This window comes from Pholcus phalangioides, unplaced genomic scaffold, assembly GCF_987345545.1.
Source record: "Pholcus phalangioides strain wild (caught in Gottingen) unplaced genomic scaffold, Ppha-v1.0 ptg000013l_1, whole genome shotgun sequence".
Classification (NCBI taxonomy): domain Eukaryota; kingdom Metazoa; phylum Arthropoda; class Arachnida; order Araneae; family Pholcidae; genus Pholcus; species Pholcus phalangioides.
The window spans coordinates 5,925,214-5,950,723 of record NW_028301606.1 but is presented as its reverse complement, the minus strand read 5'-3'; the positions used below and the strand labels follow the sequence as shown (position 1 = coordinate 5,950,723).

Sequence of the window (25,510 nt, the reverse complement as noted above, 5' to 3'; positions counted from 1 at the left end):
ATAATGCAAAACATGAGTAAGCAATGATGAGTTAAAAAATCGACTATAATGGTACAAAATCCCACGTATAAATGGTTTTACGGTTTGTTTTGGTCCGTATAGAGCACCCAAAGACTTCATTTAAACCACGTAAATGGTTGATACCATTGTAATTTATATATGCAATATATCAGTATATGCACAGACCAGGACTGGAAACGGGCACTAGGTCACCATAACAACTAGAAAATTGGTATTGGTGACTAAAATTTTCTTTGTGTAGTTACTAAATTTCAGGCTAACGGCATTGAATATTGAAGGACCGGACGCACACCCCACTTCCCATCTCAGAGAGATATATCTAATATCTAAGCGCTTAGAAATGTATATATATCTAAGCGTTCTCGAAGGGTGGGTGTATCCGGAATGCATATCTACAATAAAGAATCTGGAATAAGAATTGTAATCATAATCGTCATCGTCCACAGTCAATCGGTCCGTAATCGTGCATTGTCCTTATATAAATGGTCTCACAGTAATTTTGCCTAGTACATGATAGATTCTGGAACTAAATTTATCCAATCTAGAATATACCGACCTCAATGATTTTCAGTAGAAGCAATCACACCGGAATGAGGTATAAATTGCCTTCTATATGCAGAATGACAGCAGCATAAAACGTTTGGAATTTAAATCAGCATATCTGCCAATATAAAAGAGGGTCATTATGCTCTGAAAAATTTGAAAGAACCTTATTTTGGACCTTTTTTTTTCGGGTAAAAAAAAAATTGGACCCTAAAAAATTGTTCTAGCACCTAGATTTTTTTTTTTTTTGCGATTTGACAAGTCCTGGAATAGAGTGAATTTACATATGGGTTAAATCAGTGCTTCCCAAAGTGGGCGATGGAATGGTCCAGGCGGTGACAGGAGCCACGGATTTTACATAGGATCCTATGGGGTCACATTTTCAAAACACTCACTCTGATTATGTCAGATAAGTTTTTCCAGAGATATTTCATTTCGCGTTTTTAAAGAATATAAATTCTTCGGTTCCAAAATAGTAAAAAACAATCATCAAAGAAAACAGAAGTGTTCCGTGATAGTTTAAAGTCCCTCCCCATTGAAAAAATATGCATGTAATTGGGAGAAATACAAAAAAAAAAATCGTACATACTATCCAACCAAAAAAATTTTCAATTAGATAAATTTGCCCTTATCTTGAAACAAAAATTTTCTCCAATTGCTTTTATGCCTTTTTAAAAAAAATATTAATCCCCGTAAGAATTCTACGAAAATTCACCGAGTTACCAGTGCTTAACATTTTTTTATATTTATAACTTTATGCGCGTAAAAATAACTATAAAAAATTTCACGAATTCAAAAAGTTGGCAAAAAACAAGAATTTCAATCACCTATATGTCAGCCGATCTTCATTCAATAATTTTTAAGAAATAATTTTTTTTCGGTACAATAAAGGGGAAAAAAAGCGCAAATTTTACTTACTGAAAATATTTTGCTAAAAAAAATTAATTTTAAAATCTTCCATATCAATATTCTACTCAATTTTGCTGATAATTTCACATACAAAACAATAAGCTGATGTATATTATTTATTTACATTTACTATTCATAAATTAACTTATTTAATTTATAAAAATTTAGTTAATGATTGACTCTTGTCTACAATTCTTTGTGAGTACCTAACGATTCTCTTTGTCAACATATTTTATCAATTAAAATGTTTAAAAATTACAATTAAATAAAAACTATATTTCCTCCAACTGTTATGACGCTATGATTTATGCTCAGAATGATAGAAAATTTTAAATTTTCATTCTTTTCGAATAATTTTAGTGAAAACAATCATGAATATGATTGATCTTTATGGGTAATTTACTAAATTTTATTTTTTTTATTTCCCCACAGAGATGTCTATTCAACCTGGGTCGCATCACGGCCGCCGGCTCCAAACTCCTACGCATCTGTCAAGTAGGAAAAATAAAGTTCTACCATTCAGTGAGAATGTGGATAACAAGAAAATAAATGTGCAAAAATAAATAAATAAATAATTATAATGGTTATATATATATATAATAACACTACATCTATGGTGTACCTGAGGTGAAGCGCACAGACACTGTATGTACACAGATCCGAAAAGCTATCTATTACTTGAAAAACAAAAAAATAAGAGAGGAAAATATTGAAATATGTATAAAAAAAAAATATACAGTATATATACATATTCACGAACATCCGAAGACCGGAGTGACTCGACTATGTTATCGTGTAAATTTGTGCTTTTATGGACACACTATACATACGAAGAATAAGAAGAAACATATATATATACATATTAAGAAATATATATATAGCGTGTGCTTTGATTTTTTTTTCCTGATCTATGATGTAATGTTTTCTGGAAAAAAATGAGTACAAATGTACAAAATAATTTGTTCTTTGGAATGTGTTAATTGCACGAAGAAAGGATTATTTCTTTTATAATTGCATATATATATTATAATATATGCAATTATATATATTGCAACATTATATATTATAATATATATATATATATATATATAGTGCGCGATTCTTTTCCTCAGTTTGTTAAGTTTCGATCTTTTTTGGGTGATAAATGCTGTTTAATTTGCTTTTATAATTAATAATATTAGCATCTATAGTCGTATTTTTAAAGTAATCATTTTTGGAATGATTTTCCGTAATTTTTTCCCGTTTTTCCTTTAATTAATATACTCAAGATTTTCCTTTTTTTTTATTGTTACAGTTATTATTATTTTTTGTTAATGTTGTTGTTCACCGAATTATAATCCTTATGATAGGAATATTGATGGCGTAATAATGTCTATTTTTGGTTTTTTTTCCCCACTACCGGATGTATATTTGCACATAATAATTACCCGAATGCAATTAATATAATTATTTTTTTTTGCTGAAGATATATTTTTTCGGTCGATTAATAATTGTTAATTATTTATTAGAGATGATCATCTTTGATGATTATGATATTGGATGTATGGCTATCTTTGAATGTTTGATTTTTAACCGGTATTTATTGCCAAGAAATTATTCATTTCAAAAACAATACTATAAGAAAAGTGTTCGAAATTGTCTATTATTACAAAAATCTATAATGACCGTCATGGAAAATAATCGTTGATATATTGATGGGATTATTCAGCGTTGCATCGCCGCTCCCTTTGAAAAAGAAATACAGGGATTTTCTGATTAATTATCATTTTTAGGATTCAGATAATAATTTTGAGGTATTTTACAATGGGTGTATAAAATTCAAAAACAAATTTTTAATGTAATTTTATCATGATAATGACGAATTATTTTTACTGTTCCATATCAAACTAACTCAAAATAATCAAGAATATTATTTACATATATTATTATTGATGCAATAAATTAAGTTTTTAAAATATGCAAAAATTGAAATAATAATTATTATTTACTAAAAACTATTCCCAAAATCATTTTGAACCTCGAAATATGTCGAGGTACCCTAAAGTATCACTGCACATCGTTTGGGAATCACTGTAAGATAAAAATTCAAATACCTACGATGTGCAATTTCACATGAGTTCGGGAGCTGTTACTGCAATGTGTCAATAACTTGTTATATATGATTTGTAAAAAAAAAATAATAATAATTTTATGTTGATGCAAATTATAAATTTCTGCATTTTTGTATGTATTTGTATATAATTCTTTTTTTTTTTCAAGAGAGGACTTTCTTTTCTGGGAAAAATACTTGGAAAAAGAAAATTATTTGTGAAATTTTCTTTTTTGGTGCGAGCTCTACCCGGTGTATAGTGGGGGGGTAAAAAAAAAACGTTCTTTTCCTGGAGAAACACCCGATTTTTCCAGAAATTTGGGGAAAAAAGGAAAAACCTTGAAATTTGAGAAAAAAATATTGGATATAATTATGATTTCTCTCTTTGCTTTCACCCGGACATTTTATCTTTATGGGTTGATTCATTGAGAGATTTGTTTTTATGTGCGGACATTGATTCCATCATCATGTGCATAAAAAAAATAATGTAAGTCTTGTATCAATATTTAAGTAAAGATTGAATTAAAAAAAATGTTCAATATATCGATATCCTGTTTCATTTATTTCACTTCAAATAGGGCTGGTACAGGGTGGTCGGAAAAAAAGACACCCCCGATGTCAAAAATTGAGAATCTGAATAAGAATGATGAACTATTATTCAGAAATTCTATAAGGATTTTATAAAAATCTTTTCTAAATAGTGGCATTAGTTCTTTTCATCGATAGATAACACTGCGCAACTTGAATTAATATGCGTCGTGAGTAGGGCTGAGAATCGATTAAAATTTTTAACTAGCAAAAAACCAAAAAATTCATTAATTATTGAGAAATAAATCTTTTTCTAATGATGTTACACTTTATAACAAACTTATTCGTATAAACTTTTTTAATTAATTGATGCTACGAAAAAATATGTTATGCATTTCACTGACACCTATTCGCTAGATGTGAAAAAAAATATTAGCATAGATTAGTGTTTCCCAAAGTGGGCGATATCTCCGATTTCAAAGTGACGATGATGTCAATTCATATATATGCATATACATTAGATCAATCAGCTCAGACAATGACGCTACCCCCAACCCCTGTATCACCGCCCATGCTGACGACAGTAAATTAAGAATGCACGTGCACCCATCCAATTTATAAACGAATGGTTCATATGAATACGGATATTTAATCCCTTACAACGGCAATGAGGATATATCTTGACTAAAACTTGCTGCCTTTTATTTGAGAAATTCCGAGATTTCTCGAGTCCTTAAAACCATCTTATTGCCACAATGCCCAGACCAGAAACTGTGTAGTGTTTTTTCCACAAAGAGCGGGCACAGGCCTACACCACGATACTGACAAAACATGAAAATTCAAGCATTTCCATCTTTACTTCAGAAAATGGAAGCCAGATGGCAGCTTGGACACGAAGCAAGTGCAACTCGACAACATAAATACGTTAGGGCCAGAACACACATTCTCCGGTATGTGCCGATTCGTTAGAAATTCCGTAGAGGAATGTGTGCGAGGTGCGTGTTCGGTTAAGTAGTAATAGTAGTAGTGTTTTTCCTACAGTAAAAATGTTTTCCTTACCCCCCAACCAGCAAATCAACGGCCACTGCACGCAGTCAACGTTTGTTCAAGGTTTGAAAGCAGAAGGAGAGAGTCTGCCTTTTTCTTCCAGGAACATGCGTACAGTATAAATGATGGAAAATATAGAGTATATTTCCCTTCTTATTTTTTATTATTACTCTTGGTTCTGGGAAGAAAACACTTGTCAGCTGCACAAGATTTTAAAAAATATTATTTTTGAAAACAGGCGTGGCATTTTACAGAAAGTTAAGATTTCCTCTGTAGAAGAAAAATAATGTGGATTATAGGAAAGTTTTAAAAACCGCTCAAAGGGTTAACAAGAACAATAATTTCAAAAGTCGACAATAGATGACGCTGTAATGTTTGAGCCAGATTGTGTGAATCAGGCTGTCAGTATCGAATGAAAAATGCACCGGTTATCAATCCAGTTTATTGACGGTACGATTGGAATAAATCTGCCTAGAGTATCGCATGTTATCGTTATCTATTGGCGAATTTAAAAATCATTAATTTAAAAAAATAATGTTTTTTTTTTTCTGATCTCATTAAACAATCACTAGTTTTTCATCACTTTTTATTTTTCAGTATAATTTTTTGACATCAAATGAATTATCACCATAATTTGCGAGTACTGATAAATATATAAAAAAAATTTAATACATATTGATAGAGGCTCCATTTGGTGCAGTACATTTAAATAAACATTGAGCGCGTTTCTGGAATACGCTGCTGGTTCCCATGCATTTACACCGACTCTAAGTTACTGCGTATTACTGAGCAGAGCAACGTTACGCAAAATCCAGTGGTTCGAGCCGCAGTTGGTTCTCAAATCAATGGAAGTCACATACGTCGCATCAGTCCTGTTTGGATTCCGGTAGACGGGACATTCGTATACTTCTGGGCTTTTCCCTGATGTGCTGTTGATAGCATAGACGTGTATCAATGGCATTGCGTAGTATAATGTCCTCGGCAGCGATTCCGCTAGTGCCATGGACTTCGGGTCCCAAGAAGCTCCTTCCAAATACAGTCCGTGTACGTAAATGCCATATGTAGGTGGCTTAATAGCTTCTTTCGGACAATCCAGTGAAGTCACGTCGTTTCTCTGAGAAACGCAGTCTAACGACCACCCTTCGTTTTTACGAGTTGTCTCCTACGAGTGAGAAAACAAAAAATATGCTGAGTTAATGCGATACTGCATAAACTCAGACGAGGATTATATAATTCATAATTTGTAACATCACACCTACGTAAATTTATTCTAACCTGTCTCATGGACGTCAATAATCCAAGCGGATTGAAAAAGCCGGAAATCCAAAAAGAATTTGGTCTCCCCTGAAAGCACCATCTCTTCAGCTGTTTATGCCTGTCGTCGAGGTTCGTCATCCAGATTCCTAAACTGATCGATTCCCACGATATCTTTGGGAAGAAATAATAACATTAATACGTCATTCATTTATTCAATATTGAACTGCAACGGAGAGTCAAACATAAACCTTAAAAATGCTCAAAAGTTTTTAATTCGGTTTCATGCGTTTACATATGTTGAAAGTTAGCCACAGGGTCTCAGGAGAAGCCAAAAATGTTAGGCAATTATTGGAAGATGGTGGATTCGAAGCGTTCTGCCATTCATTTCTTGAGCAGTGAAGGGATAAAAGCTCATAGAAGAGTAAGAGTCAAGTAATGATTGTGTGTGCATATGTCAAATAATCCACTGTACGAAAGGACCATAAAGTTAACTCTGTAACTCATGACCTGGAGATCCTGGCAGTTATGTGTAAGACACTTGGTGGGTCAAGTCATATTGACTTTTTTTGACAAAGATGGCCAATGGCTAGTTTCGAAGTAGTGCATCGATCGAGAAGGGAAATCAGCCTCAAATGCAACTCATGCAGATTTCTTCAGATATATAAACTTGTAAGTAGGCTTACTTATCTTTGTCGCAACATCAAAACTTTGGAACTTAGATGCCCGCAGAACATCTGCTATCATTTCAAGTGGACCGATGGCAGTCGAAGGAATGGGTAAAGTAGAAGAATGAAGGGGCTATCGTCCCATTTTTGAAGACCTGGGAACGAAATTATTGTTGAAAAAAAAATTATGATATTCGTGTAAAGCATGGGACGTAAGGTCTCCGTACGGCCTTTGCTTCCACTAAGTCACCCTTCGCCCATCCCCGACACATCACACTAAATCAGTAGAGTCCGCGGCGCTTTACCGGGATGTTTCACATTTCCGCCACTAGATGGCGCCACAGAAAATGCCGTTTTCAATTTCCGTGGTTTTTCGCACCTTTCGAATCCCGACAGGCCACAATGAAAAGTTTTTGACAAATTAAAAAGATTGGTAGGTACCAACCGCCACTTTGAAAATATATCGACAAGATGCCATTTTGAAAATATCACAGCAAGTCTGGCTCGAAAGCTGCGAAAAAGCGCGGAAATTGAAAACGATATTTCCGGTAGCGCCATCTGCTGGCGGAAATATGAACTATCTCGATAAAGCGCCGCGCAAACTACTTAGATCCTTGCCTGCGTAATTTTCAAATTTATGGACAATATGTAGACTGCCCCGAATTGTTTTGAACAGTGGATATTTCTATAACCGTTGACGTTAGAGACATACTTTCAAATCCCAAAAAGCTTTCAAATGACGTGCGGTTCACCAAAATGTTTCGAATTCTCAAAGGTCTCGTATTCACAAAAAAGTAACGATAGATTGAGAAATCATTTACGAAAAATTGCATATTTTTGAATGCAACATTAACGGAGATATTTGACTTCGACGTTTTCAGCATTCATCGCCAATGATCGAGTGCGTGGTTTCGCAATTTGTCAACCACACAAATTGCGTCGAAAGTTGTAAAATTTCTGTAATTGTTAAAATAATTGTCAAAAACTGTATTTGTATTTATGGTTAAATGAAAAACAACAAAATGGTTGAGTTCGTTCTATTTGTGTACAGCGCCTAAAAATTTCAACTTTTGTGAGTCAACAAAAACTTGCCAACACAGTGATAAATTTCCAAACATACTGATTTCATATATTTAATATCTGAATGAACATCGCATTTAAAAATAGGAATTTTTTTGCAAATAACTTCTTAGAGCGGGATCTACAATTATTTAACTTTTGGCACACGGGGACTATAAAAATTTAATTATTTTATGTTTTATATATACGACCCCTTGAACAAATTTTGATATTTTAAGTAACTGCACATCATTTGAAAACATTTTCTGATTCAAAGTGCAAGTTTCTAAAGTCAACGGTTGCAGAAATACCTGCTCTGTAAACAATTTTTTACAGCCTGTATAACTTAGTATAATGCATAAAAGATTGGATGTGTGCATAACGAGGTAATAGGGCGGAAAGTTCATCATCCGATGTTGATGACAGAAAGGGTCTTACCCGCCCCCTCAGTTCAGGAGGCATCAGAACCGTGTTTTCAACGCCAACTGCGTATCGGTGTGAATTACATTAACTAAGTTTATAAGAACAGAAAACTTCTTTTCCGAGTAACTAAAGTGCCGAATCCTGATCGAAATTCATCGATGATAATGATGACCTGCAACCATGCTACAAGAGCGCTGGGCATAAGCGGATCTAGAGCAGTGGTTCTCAACCAACCTTTGAAATCAACCAGTGGATTTCTTCATGCGAGTGGATGGCACATGACTGATGAGCAGTAAATTGAAAAAAAAAATGAAACTGAATTACTCACGGCCCAGTTTCACTAATATCAGGACACGGCGGTCGAGAAACAGTAATCTAGAGGACGGCGATAGGCTGAAGAAAAAATAATGGTTCGTTCCGTAAAATACGGGGTTTTTGGTCAGTAGCGTACGTAGGATCGAAGGGGGGGGGGCACAAAAGCCTCCCCAAAAAGCACGAAAATTTTCTCCAGAAATTTGGAATTATCACTCTTCAAAAAGCATTTAAGTTAACAGAGATTGGTCAAAACACTATGTAAAAAGTTTTTTCTCCTACGATATTTTAATTTTTCACAGAAATGTGAAAAACAATCTAATTTTTGGTCGGCTTGGAGGGAGAGGGGGCACTAGCCCCCTTCCCCCACCCCCCCCCCTGCGTACTCCTCTGCTTCTCGTCACCGAGTATCATTCTTAATTGTACTAACCATATTTACGAGAGAAAAAAACGGAAATAGGGATTTTAAATACGAGAAATCAGAAATTATCGCCAAAAATGATGCCAAAAGTAAGATGATGGAACTCCCGGTTCTTTTGTCATCCTATCGACAAAAGTCGAAAATTTAAAATAAGCAATAGATAAACACTATTTAAGGTTTTTTTCATTCGAATGATAAATAATTGATACCAAAATACCCTAAAAATACACGATAATGGATGTTCAAAAATTTTCCACGATTATTATGAAGAATAATAAAATATCTTCGACTGCAATCCGTGTATGTTAATTACAGTGAACACAGAGAGAGGGGAGAGAGAGGTATAAATTTCTCTATTTTCAAATTTCCTCTCAGATATTATATTTAAATCAATTCTCAGGAACAAAAAAAAGTTATCTTGGAACGGGCATTGACGTCAAAAAGGAAGGCTATTCGGCTTGGAAAGGGAAAAAGGGTATAAAGGAAATATGCGCTTGCATATACTTTAAATATTGACTGTTACAGCAATAATAGAATTGGAGGGGAAAAAAAAGAACTAACATATTTGATTTTCCAAATATATATTCACTGAAGGAAGGATAATAAGAAACACTGGAAGAGGAAGGAAAAGAAACACTGAAAAAATACTTTTCGACACAGTTTTTCTTTGAAGGAATGTCCGAAAGTATGACTCGTTTCCGATAATCCAATAGCTCTCATTCAAATCTTTTTCCAGATATCTTGGACAGTTTCGAATAGACGTTTTATCTGGTATTCGATAAATAGTGAAATATCTACTTTAATGGAAATCAAATTTCATGAAAGTGGCATGAATACAGGGTGTCTATAAAATGATTTCTGTATTAAGCAGTCTATAGCCATGAAACCAGACGGAATTTTAGGGATGGTTGTAATACTCCAGAAGTTACTTAATTCTGTTTTTATTCGCTTAAGGAGGTGTTATCGACCCTTTATTTAGCCGCGTTGCTCTCAAAAAGGCAACATGAGTTTCTTATATTTTTCAAATCAAGGCAGATACTCCTGAACATTCGATTTTTACTTGCGAACTGTTTATAAAGTTTCTATAATTACCAGCAGAATGGCTCAAAGATGCACCTGTCTCCTTTATAAAGTCGACGCTCGATATAACGACCCCCATCGTCCCGGCGAACAGACATTATATTGGGAGGGTCGTTATATCGAAAGTAAGACATATATAATAGTCGTTCTATAAAACATTTGGGGCCGATCTTTGTAATGAAATGTTCGCTATAAGGGTCGTTATAGCGAGCGTCAGGTGCATTGAGAAGCCACGCAAGAACGATTTTCAACCCTTGCATTCTGGAGGGAAATACAATTCGTAAGCTGGACGGGGTCATATTGTTAGGCATTTTTTAACAGTGATAGAAAAGTAAGTTGGCAAAAAATTAATGGAATGTTTATACGTACTATTCAAACCTTAACCATTCTGGAATTGTCATCCCATTTCTCTGAACTATTTCTCTCATTAATTCGGAATTTTCATAATTTCTGGGGGTTTTCCCTCTCATTTCAACTCTGGAATTTTTATGTTTCGTGCTTTCTCTCATTAATTTTGAATTTCTATCGATTATGTAACTATTTTTCTCATTAGTTCTGAATTTTCATAAATTTTGGGTATTTTTTCTCCCATTAATTCTGTGTTTTTCTCTCTCTCATTAATCCTGTGATTTTTTCTCTCATTAATTTTGAGATTTTTCCTCTCATTAATTTTGAGATTTTTCCTCTCATTAATTTTGAGATTTTTCCTCTCATTAATTTTGAGATTTTTCCTCTCATTAACTTTTGGATTTTAATTGTCATTAATTTTGAATTTCCATCGATTCTGGAATTTTTTTCTTTTTGAATCTGAATTTTTATTGGTAAGTCGATATTTTTCAGCATTCCTGTATATTTGTGACAATGCATAAATCTTTGTATGCCGATTCCGGTCCCCTACAATATATATTGAATCTGGGCTGAGGAGCCCCGAAATTATTTTTGCGCTGACTCTCGCGTTTGATAAGGGCAATCCTGAATACAGTGAACATCCCTGATGTGCAACATCCCATACATATATATTTTTAAATATTGAGAATAATTGTTTTTTGTCAGGCAATAACATTCTGGGTACTTCATTTGCTTAATATATAACCCCTCAAAATTTTTGTCCTCTGAATATTTCAATGCTTGTCAATTAAAGGGTAAAAATATAATTACAACAAAAATTCACGGTAAGTTTTTAATTGTGTCGATTACCTTGTACACAAAGGGGCGAATTCGGTCTGTTCAATATTAAGTTCCATATGTCAACTGTTAATACACACCAACCACTGTACACATAATATTTTTATAGAACAAAACATTTTTGGTATTAATGGAAAATATCTTACACTAGGTTAAGATAAATATACTTGTGAGTAGGTACTGGCCTCCCAGTATTCAAGTTGTCTTTAATACGTGCATTTATTTATGCCAATTTTGTTCTCTATTGAGCCAATAGAGGGCTCTAACTTCACTAATCAATTGCGATCATGTAAATACAATTTTCATTTCATTTCTGATGTCTGGTTTATTCGAATGAGCGTGAATGGGAGTCGATCTACCCATTAAAATGCCTCACCACAGCGAGCAACAGGCTTACACAACGATTCAATTCTTCAATAATTCCCCTTCACTCACAGTTTGAAAAATTGATGGAAGATGACAGCACTATAGTCAGCTTCACGATAGATTCGCGACACATACATGCGCATTTCTCAGCATGGCCCAGGTTTTCGACCACCTGCTGGAATCTCCCCATTGAGGCAGAGCAGCGGGCCATGATCTGGTTAGAAGGAGGAGGACTCGTTGCTATATGATTAAGCGGGGGCCGACTGGATATTCTTGGTGTGGTTACTTAAAATACTGGTTTTATATGGATCGAAATTCGCATCTGCGCTACCATTCGCAACGTCCAAGGGGTGAGTTTGGAACTTTTTTCCTTTCTTTCAAACCGAGCACAACTCAAGTCTATCACCATGTGTGGACGATTTACTACCAATTGAATTGTGCCGGAAGTATAACTGTCTGTGTATACCTAGCAGTCTTTTTGAGTGTGTATGTAGTGTTGGAATGGAATGTTCGTTGTGTTTGATTTTTCAGTGCCGCCATCTATATTTCAGAAGTGAAGTGAGTGATCCGACATGATTGAATTATATTTGTACTGTTTGTAGAATTTTTTTCCTAATCCACCCCCCTTATTCACTGGGACGTTCCAAAATGTATCTTTATGGATAATTACGGCTATAGACATCTAAAAATGGTAAACCCTTATGGGGACGCAATATTCCTCGAAATTGCTGTTGTGACGCGCGCGCCCTCTCCGGTTAAACAATCGTCTCACGCACTGGCGTTTCTGTCCGATATTCTCATGCAACAGTATAATATTTTAGATTCTTCTTGTTGTTGTAACCGTCGGTCGCGTGCAATTTCACTCTCAAGTTAATTGAATAAATGTTAATTACTTGCTAACTTGCTCATATTATTTTATGGCACGGAATAATCTAAGACTTCAAAACGCTAAACCTTCTTTTCAAAATTTCCTTAGTTCATGGAGCTTCGTGACAAATGATGTCTTTGGCAAGTTATCTTATGACGGGTACTAATCCGAAAGGTTGTTTGATTTCCTACCTTCTTCCATATGGTAGGGACCCTAGCGTTGTAGATGGCTTCAGACACGTCCGATAGAGGTTCGCTCATCACGATGGTACCATCGATAGCCAAAAGAAGTTCCGTCAGAGTCGATTTCACTAATGCCAACACTTGTGTTATCCTCTGTATCTCTTGCTTCAGAAAAATCGTCATTGGTTCGACTGGTCCCATTTTAGCCAGAGCTTCCTGAACCTGTGACATACAAATAAAACTGGATGAATAATATCTCTATTTTAAATTTTATACCAGCATGCACTCAATGAACATTGTAACCTTGACGGTAAGATGTATCGCATCAAGTCAGCGTTTTTCAACTGGAGTTCATGGAAGCCTAAAGTTACATACTTTTCAAAAATAAGCAATGCTCCCAGGTATTTCTAAGTACACGAACGCCTTGATGTTTATCAAAAAAAAAAAAAAATCGAATACTTTTCTGGAAAACGTGGCCATACTTGGTCCCATAGTGTGGTACCTAGCTAGGTCATATATTTAACCTGGAGCACCCCTTTTGAATAATGATGTTCTTTCAAGGCCACTCTAGAATAGCGGTTCTCAACCAGGGGCCGTGTGGGCTACTTTTGGTTCGGGGATATTCTGAAGAGGCCACAAGTGAAAATCAAGAAGAAGAGCCATGACGGATGCTTATAGGGAGTGCCGTGAAAAAAAATTTGATATACGCTAAAGGAACAAAGCTTTCAAGTGAAATTAAATATGATGGGAACAAGTGTGGTTACTTTCAGACCCTGCAGAGTTGCCGATTGAAAGAGAGCTATCTCAGTGCATGGGCCTATCCAGGTAGGACATGGAAGGCCACGTGATGAGATTAGTTACTATGATTTTCGAGAATGAATAAGTATTTAACAGTAGCTTGCAGCAAAGTTTCGGAGGTCTTTCGAAATCACTTTGCCCATGCATAATAAAGTACCCAACATCGCCCAGCCCCCTCATCCGGGGCAATGGCTAAAATTGACAATGGTCGATAGAGCCTGGGCGGTGCACGGAATGAAATGAAAATCACTTTGCCCAGAGACCCGTGATATTGAGACGGCCACAGAATCAGAACAAGAGAGAAGCTCACTGAACTCTAACACAGGATCTGAAAACTGATGTAATTTATAAAATTTTTGTTCGCTATAAATTCAAAGACATTTAGTTCAATAAGTAAAAAAGGTCTTCCTTTTGAGGTGTTTGGTAACCCTTAGATTGGGCGGGGGCCACAAGAAGAAAATGAGGGAAAAGGTTAAGAATCACTGCTCTTGAAGATGCACGGCATTTCAAAGGCCCTGTGGTAGAATAAGAATGCAATATATCAAGGATTTATTAGATATTTGCAACGCTCATATTACTTCAAGAGCTTTTCTAGATCATGTAGCGTTGCTTTATGGCTTCTCTCAGCATGTAGATTATTCCAAGGGTTCCGCAAGGGTAAAAAAAGGTTGATAAACGCTGCAATAAGAAGATCAATGATTGCCTCGAATATGATACTACCACCATTTGTGTGAATTTATACCCAGTCCCTCCATTAAAAAATCAAGTGGAAACACGCAAGTGATTCATCCAATCAAGAAACAGAGACTCGCTTCACGCATACAACCAGAGAGAACTACAAGTCTCGTTTACAAGATTTCAACGTGAAGAAGGGGTGGGCGGTAATGTTACTTATAAGTTAAGATGCATCTATTTGAATTTTGTGGGGGAGGAGAGAGAACACACACACACTCTCTGTCGATGTGTGTGTGTGTGAACTAAAACTCCATCTTTCTCCATCAATCTATGCAGTTAGTATGTATGTAGTCTTTTGTTTCGACTCCGGAACAGCTCTGATAGTACTCGTATGTATGCCTGCGTATAAGTATATGTAGGTGGAAGGTGACCCGAAGGCGGCTCCACCACTACCACCACCACTATCCAGAAAGAGGAAAATTCTGGAAAACCCGTTTAAAATAAATCGCCTTCCGAACGACTTCTCATTTGCAACTGAATAAACGAAAGTTAATGAGCCGTAATGGCCTTCCCTTCGCCTTATACAAGCATATTCCATTTACATGGTGACGGAGGGAAGCTCGTATGCATGTGTATGTGTGCACACTCCAAATGGACTATCTTCTTCCATTACTAACATCGTCCCAAAACCCACCACTTCAGCCACCTTTTCCATTTCCCGACATTAAGTTTCTCACGTACATACATGGCCACCCTGGCAAACCCAAGCTCCTCCGATCGCTCCTCTTTTCCACGGGCGTTTATTAATGTACTTTCATTTCGGGAATAACTTCCATTATTGAAAATTTAAAACCCCCAGAAGGGACAATTTAAAACTATACGTGGTGGGGGGAGAGAACTGGGGGTCGTCCTAGAAGATGGAGACTTACGAATGTTGTGTGTGTGTGTGTGTGTGTGTGAGAAACGAGTAGGAGAAAATAGTGAAGTTTATAGGAGAAAAGTGAATTGAAAGGAGGAAATGTGTTATGGCTTGGTGGAGATATTCGAGAGAGAGAGAGAGGCCTCTCTCTACAACTCCTCTCTCATCCTTCTACAAGAAATAAGATTTCTCTGTTATTGTCTGGTTTTCCCTCCGAAAACTGGAATATTTGAATTGCTAAGTTAATGATGACGAAGATCTCGAGGAATTTTAAGTGCTTATCATCACTCATGACTCTCTGTTTGGAAAACTGAATCGAAAAGTTCGTTTAGTGGTTTTATTACAGATAATATTATGCACACGTATATTTATATGCATATTGTGTATGTACAAAACACGATCCGAAATGCGTCATAAAACGCGTAGTATATATATCCTCGAAAACATGCACGTAGATACCAGAAATTATTCGTATTGAAATTGAAAATTTTCGTGTGTTGATATCGAATGGTTTTGTGATTCGAGTTATTAGGAAAAATGGTTTGTGATAGGAATATTTTAGAATTAATTAATTTGTTAATTGATTTCTTAGGAAGGAATTTTGGAATATGTTATTGGGGATAAAGGGATTTTACGTAGGTAAAGAGAAGAGTGTTTTGAAAAGTGGTGTCTTCGAAGTTGGGCCCAATTAAATGCTACAAGAACTGTTATTATGTGGGCAACTGAAAAAAGTTGAGCTTCCCCAGATGCATTTATAAATGTGCAAAGAAACATTATTCATCTATGAATTATTACACACGTCCACCATTATATCCCCCCAAATTATTCATCCATCTGATACACATAAAGTACCCTGGTGTAATTTTCGGCAAATGTCTTTCGTTTGCCCATCATTGTCCCGAAGTTATTAAAAAAGCCAAACAAGAGCGCGAGGGGTCTTTAACAAAATTTGCAGGCGTAATGCGGCCCTTTCTATCAACAACTATATAATTTTGTATAAATTGATCATACGTCCTACATTACTTTATGCAGCTCCTGCCTGTTTATGTATGCTAGAAATCCTAATACAGTAGACGGCGCTTATTAAAATCTCGGACAATGTTATCATTCGTGAATTGTTATCACTTTCACTAAGTACGGAACTGCAATATCATAACATGAGGAAAAATGCGTTTATTGTGATCAGGACTTCGGTTTATGTTAGCAATTTTCTTCTTTTTGCATATTTTGAAACTAAGGTTGAACCAAACTCATTTTCCTCTATAAGTTGTTCTATAAGTTTTTCGATTTGCGTGAGGAGGTTAGAAGGCACCTTTATTCATAAAAATTTCCGTACTGTGTTCAAAATGTCCATATTGGGCCATAATTAGCTCTTATGATCCACACATGTAGCACTGGTTTTTGTCAATGGTAGAATGCGTAAAGGTAAAATAAAAAGTACTTTTTTACTCAGTTCTTGGCCAGTTTCTTTTAACTAACCACATTTACAGCTCCACGGCTAGAAGACTCTCACAAGGGAACCTATGTAACGTACTACTACTACTTAACCGTACATGCGCGTCGTACACGTTCCTCTACGGAATTTCTAACGAATCAGTACATGCCGGAATGTGTACAGTATTCTGAGTGTATATGTTACCCTAACGTATTTATGTTGCCGAGCTGCGCTTGTTTTCGTGTTCATGCTGCCATCCGTCTTTCATTTTCTGAAATAAAGATGGAAATGCTTGAAATGTTCATGTTATATCAGTATCGTGTTGTAGGTCTACCTGAGAGACTTTTTCAAATTGGGGACCGGCTCGCATTTGTGCGTCAAAGCTGGAAAACCGCATAAAACCACCACTGTGCCATCAACGAGGTTCGAACCTGGAGCATAAAAAAAAGATTTTAGTTCAAAGGGGAAAAATAATCGGTTTTAGAATAATCGAAAAAAGTTCTATTTATAACATTTTGGAACCTGTTGTTGGAAAGAAAACATGAATTGTCCTGTGAAGTCCATTAAGCACAGCGAGTCGATATCAATTAAAAATAATTATAAAAAACTTTAATAAACACAAAATAAAGAACGACGAACTCGCAGCTCCTCAAGACACGTCTACCTCGTCTCACTCACAAACTTACACTAACGAAAAGCGTGTGACAATTACATAGACTGACAAAAAAAAAGCAGACGACAACGTCACAACAATATCATCTGTAACCAAACACATTCTCTCACAGACGAGATGGACAGTTTTCCTCAATCATCATTTTTTTTTCTCTGATAATGTTTCACGTAGGCTCTAACGTCCTGTTACCATCTTCCCCGTTCAACCAAAAGGGACATATGGTCACCATACACACAACCAGGATTTTTTGCATATAATTATCAATTGGTTATTGTTATCAGAAACCCCGAATCCCGATATAATCAGATTAAGTGGCGTGAAATGTATTATTGCTCTTGAACGTTACCAAAACGGACTCCGAAGTTTCACCAGATCCCCCTGATTCATAAGAAATAGGCATATACCTATATGCAAAGAAATCACGATTGAAACAATCATAGATTATGCTCATTCCGTTTATTCTGGTACCGCCAGGATTCATATGCAGCACGTGTCATTGCAGAATGGTGGGGTATTAGCAGATGGTCAACCGCTGAATCTGGTTTTTTGCGAATTTCAAACTTCAATGGGCCAATGCGAGCCGGTCTTCCATTTGAAAAAGATTCTCTGCAGAGAGCAGGCCACCCTCCAACATGATACTCGCATGGCATGAAAACTGTAGCGCCTTTACCATCTTTACTTCAAACTGCGGAACACAAATCCTCGACAACATCATCAAGTTAAGGCAACGCATATGCACAAGAACACAACACGTTCCTGCATGTACCGATTCATAAAAAATTTCGCTCACCTCACAACATAGAGATGCATAACAGATGGCGTTGCTCAACCTCGGCTGCAGCCGCTCGAATCGTTCGTTACGTGCTGTCACTACTGGAGGATGTTTCAATCTGATACTCTGAAGCAACTCGCTTCTTCTTTTTCGTGAGGTAGACGGTAAAGTCGCAACGACGGAATAGTTGACACCGTAAAACAACTCTCCCAAGAAATAAATTCAACTTAAGACAAGCTGGACGAGATGCGAGAACACCTGAACCAGTTGATGAACATTATGGGCCAGAAAAAATCCGGCATCGTAGAAGAGATGAACAAATCTGCCGCCACTGTTAACACGTTCATCACTGAACTCAAGAGACGTTGCAGCCGTGAATGATAAGATCGAGTCGACAAGCTCAGATGTCAAAGCAAAAATATCCGGAAAGAAAGAGGAAATCGCCACATCGATTGCCGGAGTGAAGGCAGACATCGCTGTCGATCGATGAAACCAGAGTGGACAGAATAGTTGACACCTTAAAAGATCTCTCATAGAAATTAATTCAACTTAAGACCAGGCAGCAGAAGACTGGTGAAGCGTTGCAAGAACTGGGTATGGACATTGAAATTCTTCCGCTCTTGGCGTATCCCGATTGCCCGCTGGACATCAGAAATAGACCGATCCTGCAGTGCTTCGTCTACTCCGTCAAGGACCCCGACATCCAGCACGCGTTGCACTTGGGCGAGTAGAAGAACGGGAAAAGTGCCCTTGTCTACGCCATGAAAATAGCAGCTCATCAAGCTTCGAGACGAGAACGGCGATGGGTCCGCGGTGATGTTGCGGAAGACTCGGCGGCGGAATTAAAGGAGATCCAGAAGAGTGCCAGGAACAATCGTGGGAACTGGAAAGACAAGTTATTGGTGAGCTGGAAAAGTACTGAAAAAGACCACTTTCTGCGTGAACGCTTAGTCGCGACTGCAGGTACGGGAGATGCGCCATGCCGAGTGTACCACTTCTCGCAGCTGCATGGTGAAGACCAGGGACTGTACGAGAGAGGTGAAATAAATGGAATTCCATGTAGAATGACACCAGAGCTAACGTGGGCATCGTCTAGGCGGACCTGGCTCAAAATTGAAACGGTCCTGACAAAAGGACCGGGTCAATCAACAGAAAAATTAATGGAAACTTTTAATTGATAAATAATTAGAAGCAATGATAATTTGAAATAATACCAAATATTTGTGTTAATTTGGAGTTGATGAATTATATTATTCTCGCACTTTTCCATATAATTTAATCGAGCAGCGGCACATTTCCAAATCTCTTAAAATTGACCAGCTTGACGTTTCCTGATCTGTCATCTTCTTCATACCTGAGCCATAACTGGCTATAATTTTTTTTTTGATTAATTTGTTTTTTTTTGTATGTCAATATGCGTGTTAAAAGAAAAAAAAATTATTATTTAACTAATTTTGTTTGATATCTTTCACAGGGCCATTGGAGTTTGGTACACATATGTGTACTTCTTCAAGTTAATTACCTCTTTTGGTTCTTATCCTGAAAAAAGAGCCATTAAAAGCCATTTTTAAATCCGTTAAAGCGAAGTGTACACCTGGAGCGAAAAGTTTGTCAGCCACGGCAACTTATATGATTTAAGTGACACGCTTCACATTTCCAAATCCCTTACGTCACCCGCGGCTAATTTCCAGGTCACTCAAGTGACTAGCGGCACATTTCTGCAGCGCTTAAGTGACTCGTTACTTGTTTTCAAACCAATGAAGTGACCCCGCACCCTTGCTGTAGAATTATAATAAAAAAAACTAAATACTTTAGCTTCCTTCTTTCGAAGAAATTTAGACAAGCGACAAAGGAAGGCGAATGTAGAAACGCGCCACTCTCACCGTTAATACAACAGATACGCAAAACTGGTTGAATGAAGTTATATCGGTGTTTCGGGAAGGAAAACTCATCTCTGCCCTCACGGAGACTCGAACCTCGGTCTTACATTTGCCGGATGAGTTTTCTACCAACTAAGCTATGAAGACTGAATCCCCCCCCCCCCCAGCGTATGTATATACTGAATGGCTCAGTGCAATGGACGGTGGGAAAAATTCAGCTATTAGCTCGCAAATGATATCAGGGACGCCAGATGGGGACGTATATGTAGATCTACATATGCGTCGCCATCTTGTGGCCCTGATGCCAGCCAATTTTCTGTATCTGTTGCAAAGGAAGACATCCCTAGCGATATCAACTTCATATATGAGACACTGAGGAAGCATCACCAAAACATATTTCACACATTACTTATCGAAATACATACATTACAACAGCGATTTTTCAGATCAAGAAAAAAATAATTCTCTCTGATTCGTAACTGTATACCTCAGGTCACAAGAGATCAACCCCCTCTTTTTTATTGTACCGGTAATTTATTCATGCCTCGTTACATGTCGGATTCTACTAATTTTGCAACTCAACAATAAAATAAACTTAACAATAGCATCAAACAATGTACGGAAAGTGGGTGGGGGAGGGGGGGGGTTTGAAGAAAAACATATTGAGGACTTGTTATAAACGAATTTTGGTGGGGGAAGAAAAGACTGAATCTGTTTGATATTCAATTAGTGTACGCGAGGAACAATTATACACTGGTGATTAATTAATCAACGATGAATTTCTTTCTCTCTACTTTTTTTTAGATTTGCAAATTGTTAATATTATTTTATTGTTGAGTTGTAAAGAGTTATATTCGACATGGAATGTTATGAATTAATTAGAAGTACGAGCACAAAAGGGATGATCCTTTGAGAAATATGGGAGATTCTGTTACGTGGGGATTAGAAGAATTTCAAATTGTTTTTGTTTTCAGCATGTGAAAAATTTCTGTGATGTAATTTTACTCATTTCCAGATCACTTAAGTTATCCGCGGCACTTTTCCATATCACTTAAGCGACCTGCTTCGCATTTGCAGATCAAGGGTTCCCACCGTAGAGTTTCTCGCGGAACCCTTGATGGATATTAGGCTGTTCAACGGAACCTTTGGTGATAATGAAGCTGTTCGATACTGAACTCAAACAAATGTTTGAATATCTTTCCAAAAAAATTTATCGCCACTGCCGTCTCAACAGCTTTATAGCCCCCTTAAAAAAATGAAAGAGGGCTCAGGCACCACATCTGGATCAGGGGCGTACGCAGGATACACTTTTCATAGGGAGGACATAAAAAGCTTGGATACAAAAATTACCTTCCCAAGAAATTGTGAGTTATCACCATTCAAAAAGCATTAAAATCAACAGAAATTTGTTAAAATAGCTTATTTTAACAAATAAAATTTTTTGTCGGCGAAGGAGTGGGGGGTGGCATGGTCCCCCTATTTACCCCCATGCGTATGTCTTTGCTCTTAATATACATATTTATTCTCATAAAATCATTCTGCTACATGTTATCGTGGACCACCTACTAAACTGAGGTCAACGCATGGTCTCTACAAGGGGGGTAGCAGGGCTCCAGCCCGAGGCCCGTCTAACCTGTCCGCCCACCATATATCTCAGTTAAGGGGGCCCTACTGCAGGATGGGGAAGGGGGCATGGGTCCGTGGCGTGCCCAATTGAACTCATGGTTGGGACTCAAGAGGTTGGATCCCTGTCATCTAATTGAGTTATTGTAACCACATTTTCGGCGCTTTCTATATAACGAAGGGTATTTATTAATCATCAAGCATTGAGTGTTATTTCACTCATTTTGTTTGCTTCTGAATTGATGAAGGAAGATATTGCCCGATTCTTTAATAAACTACTCCACGGCTGTTTTAACACATGGGCTCGCCAAGCACTGCTCGAAGGGCCTACTCTGGTGCATAGGGTCATCCCACGACAATGGGATCAGATGCTATGATAAATAGCATGTGTCGCTTCGGAAATGCCTCATTTTTCCCCCGTGGAAATTCGAGCAACTGACAAGAACCACATAATTTTAGTGCCCTCAGATGACGGCTTCACCCGGAGCCAACCTTCCGAGGTGGAATTACCGTTTTGTGGCCTGTGGACTAGACAAATTTTTTACAAAAAAATGGCCACTTATCCATTCTAGGCCACCTTTCTTTACTACTCATTCCTCCATATTAGCCAACCCGGACTATAGCCTCCTTAGCCTCCCCCTTCTCCCACACCGTAAATATGTTTCTGCTTCACTATCTTTCGGTCGTTCATTCACATGCTTTCACACCCTCTAGGTCACTGTTTTCGTTACTTGCTCGCCAGGTCATTCTTTTGGTCACTCACATACTTGGACACTGTTTCAGTCACTCACATGCTTCCACATTCCATCAGTTTAGATTTGTTCTCAGAGTGGTCTGGATTTTTTTAAACGACGCTACGTCATTAAATTCAAAACAAAGAACAGTTTTGCGAGAATATGAGAAAGTTTTCTTCTTTACAAGTTCTCCGAGATCCGGGGTTTTTAATGGTTCCGTGGCGTTTGATCATGCGGAACCCCAACAAAACTGTCACGGAACACCAGTTGGAAACCCGTATTTTAGATCACTTAAGTGACCCACGACACATTTCCAGATCATTGAAGTGACCCACTTCACATTTCCAGATCACTAAAACGACACGCGACACATTTCCCATATCACTTAAATGGCCCGTTAACCGTTTTCAAACGAATAAAGTGACCCGCGCTCGCCAAAAGGTTGATAATATCTTAGATAATAAACTAATACGTTTGCGTTATTTTCGATGGAATCTAGACAAGTAACAATGTAAGACATCCCCAGCAATGTCAACTACACATTAGAGACGCTAATGAGACATCTTTGAAACATTTTGGACAACACTAATCGAATTACATATATCACAGAGCTTTTACACATAAATAGAAAACAATAACAATTCAAAACTCTTCTGACATGTAACAGTCTCCCCCACGTCTCAAGGGATCATATCCCCCCTTTTTTTGCTCTCACCTGTAATTTATTCATGACTCATTCCATGTCCAATACAACTCATTACATCTCAACAATAAAACAAACTTAATAACAGTAACAAACAATGCACCGAAGAGGGTGAAGAAAAACGTGTTGGGGACGTGCCATAAACGCATTTTGCAGGGGGAGAAAAGACTGAATTTGTTTGATATTCAATTAGTGTACGCGAGGAACAATTATACACTGGTGATTAATTAATCAGCGATGAATTTCTCCCCCCCCCCTCTGTCCGTTTCTCCTCTCTCTCTCTCTCTCTCTCTCTTTACTTGGAAACAATTCCCATTCCGAGCAACACTCATCATCAACTGAGGCCCTAATTTACGTTGGGAGAGATGATTAGCAATAAGATTGCGTAATACGATTTGTTACTCATATACATGTATTAAGGAATTCAGACCTGCTGGCGATCTCTTGTCAATATCAAGACCGAATCTTCTCTCTCGCTCTCTTTTGCTCCATCCTCCTCTTCAATCCGAATTCCAGCGTTTCGGTTTTCTATCCAGAAAATTCTGAAAATGAGAAGCTCCATCTCTCCCTCTCTCTCTCTAACTTCCTCTACCAACCATCTCATCCATAATTCATAAATTCGGGGTTGGCAACGCGTTTTATAAATATGAAATGAAAGAGAACTGTAGAAGAGGATGGCGGGATGGTGATGGTAGAAAAGCAAAGCAATGGCAAAGGGAGGAAGCTTTTCGAGAACAGACAGTTAAGGTTTCTGTAAATAATTCCAACTCCCTCTCTCTCTCTCTCTTTGGAACGTACATACACGTACATATATACACACACACAGTACGTACATACATACATATACATACCCTTTTCCTACTTCTTTTCCACCGACTGTGTATAACCAACGCTCGAATCTCAACCCATTTGCGTATAATAATTATCTCGAAGCTAACGTGGTCGTAAATATTAAAACCCTATGCGCAAGATATGCTAATGAGGTTGATGGTTTACCTTCCATTAGCTTTGTTCTGTACTTTTCTGCAGCACAGAGAGAGAGAGAGATCCTTTTCTACTTTTTATTTATTTATTTATTTATTATTACCATTATTTTCTTACCCATTTTCTTGTATATATTCTGTTATTTCCCTGTTCTAGGTTCAATCTTCTACTGTTTTCCAAGAAACATTCGGTTCGATAATGGAGATTTTTGTGAAGTTTTATATGCGTGTGATGAGGCTTAGTCGTGCCCCGACGAGCAATAATTATAATAATATCATAGTAATAATAATCGGTGATGCTTTTCCCGTATTTCTTAAGGAAATGCGATCATGATAAATCATGGTAAGAGAGTTTGAAACAGTTTCCTCTCTCTCTCTCTCTGAGGTATACAGGATGATTCCAAATTCATGGGACAAACTTTAAGAGATAATATAAGACAACTAACAAAGCATTTTCGATCATAGAATGTGCGGTCGTATAACAATATCAAAGGCGGTAGAGGGTGTCTTTAGAGAGAGCTCAACAGCACTCACCAAAGACAAATGTATCATATTTTCCCGAGGGATTCGCTGCGGTATGTGTTAGTAACCATCCGAGGGTGCATATGCACCTTCGGATTAGATCGTAGTTTGTTTTTCATTGGTGCTAGGATCGTCAAGGTTATGCTGCGCCGAACAGTCATCAAACGGTAACGACGTTTGGTAGAATTCGCGTCAAGCCGGGATTACACTAGAAAAGTTTGATAAAAGATCTTTCGCAAAACTAGGAAAAACAACCAATAAGATTACTGGTTACATTCGCTCTCGAATGTACACCGATGAGCTTATTGGGTGCATTTTTCAAATTTTATAAAAGCACTTTTACAGAACTTTTATAGTGTAATTCCAGCTTAGATTGCACCGTGAGGAGGCCTGCTACATTAGAACACCCCGCACTCTCGAATGGTTGATTGCACTTATTGCAGGAAATCTATCAGAAAAATATGATATTTGCTTCTGGTAAAGTGCTGTTGTGCACAATCTAAAAACACCTTCTGTCAATTCAATCGCACATTGTGCGACCTAAAATGCTTGTTTAGGAGTCTTATATTAACTCTTAAAGTTTTTCCCATGAATTTATAATCACCCTGTAATAAGATTGTTCATTTTCATGTTTTGTGTTTTTCATGAATTATGCATCTATGCCCTCGGATTCAATTTGTTGGTGGTGACGTTTACCATCGATGTTTTCTATCGAATAATCATCAATCGTGTCAATAGAGTAATTCAAGAACTTACCTAAAATTTTTGTAATCCTAAGCATAAAAAATGTTTACAATGAGTAAGGCCTCTCTAGTGAGAATGTCGTTACATTGAAATG

At 37.2% G+C, this 25,510-nt stretch overlaps 2 protein-coding genes across 5 annotated transcripts in view; one reads left to right on the top strand and one right to left on the bottom strand.

Annotated features, from left to right (window-relative positions):
* Positions 1-3,610, top strand: part of LOC149078502 (uncharacterized) — a 234,537-nt gene extending 230,927 nt beyond the window's left edge. For all 4 annotated transcript variants that reach the window (XM_089240613.1, XM_089240611.1, XM_089240612.1 and 1 more), the window contains one exon: positions 1,906-3,610. In XM_089240613.1, the coding sequence (XP_089096739.1) occupies positions 1,906-1,972 (67 nt within the window). In that variant the 3' untranslated portion in view covers positions 1,973-3,610. The remainder of the gene's footprint in view (positions 1-1,905) is intronic.
* Positions 3,611-5,909: 2,299 nt separating this feature from the next.
* Positions 5,910-25,510, bottom strand: part of LOC149078498 (dynein axonemal heavy chain 5-like) — a 146,803-nt gene continuing 127,202 nt past the window's right edge. The window contains exons 73-75 of the mRNA XM_089241005.1: positions 12,965-13,177; positions 6,413-6,571; positions 5,910-6,299 (exon numbers count right to left, since the gene is read on the bottom strand). Of these exons, the coding sequence (XP_089097131.1) occupies positions 5,910-6,299; positions 6,413-6,571; positions 12,965-13,177 (762 nt within the window). The remainder of the gene's footprint in view (positions 6,300-6,412; positions 6,572-12,964; positions 13,178-25,510) is intronic.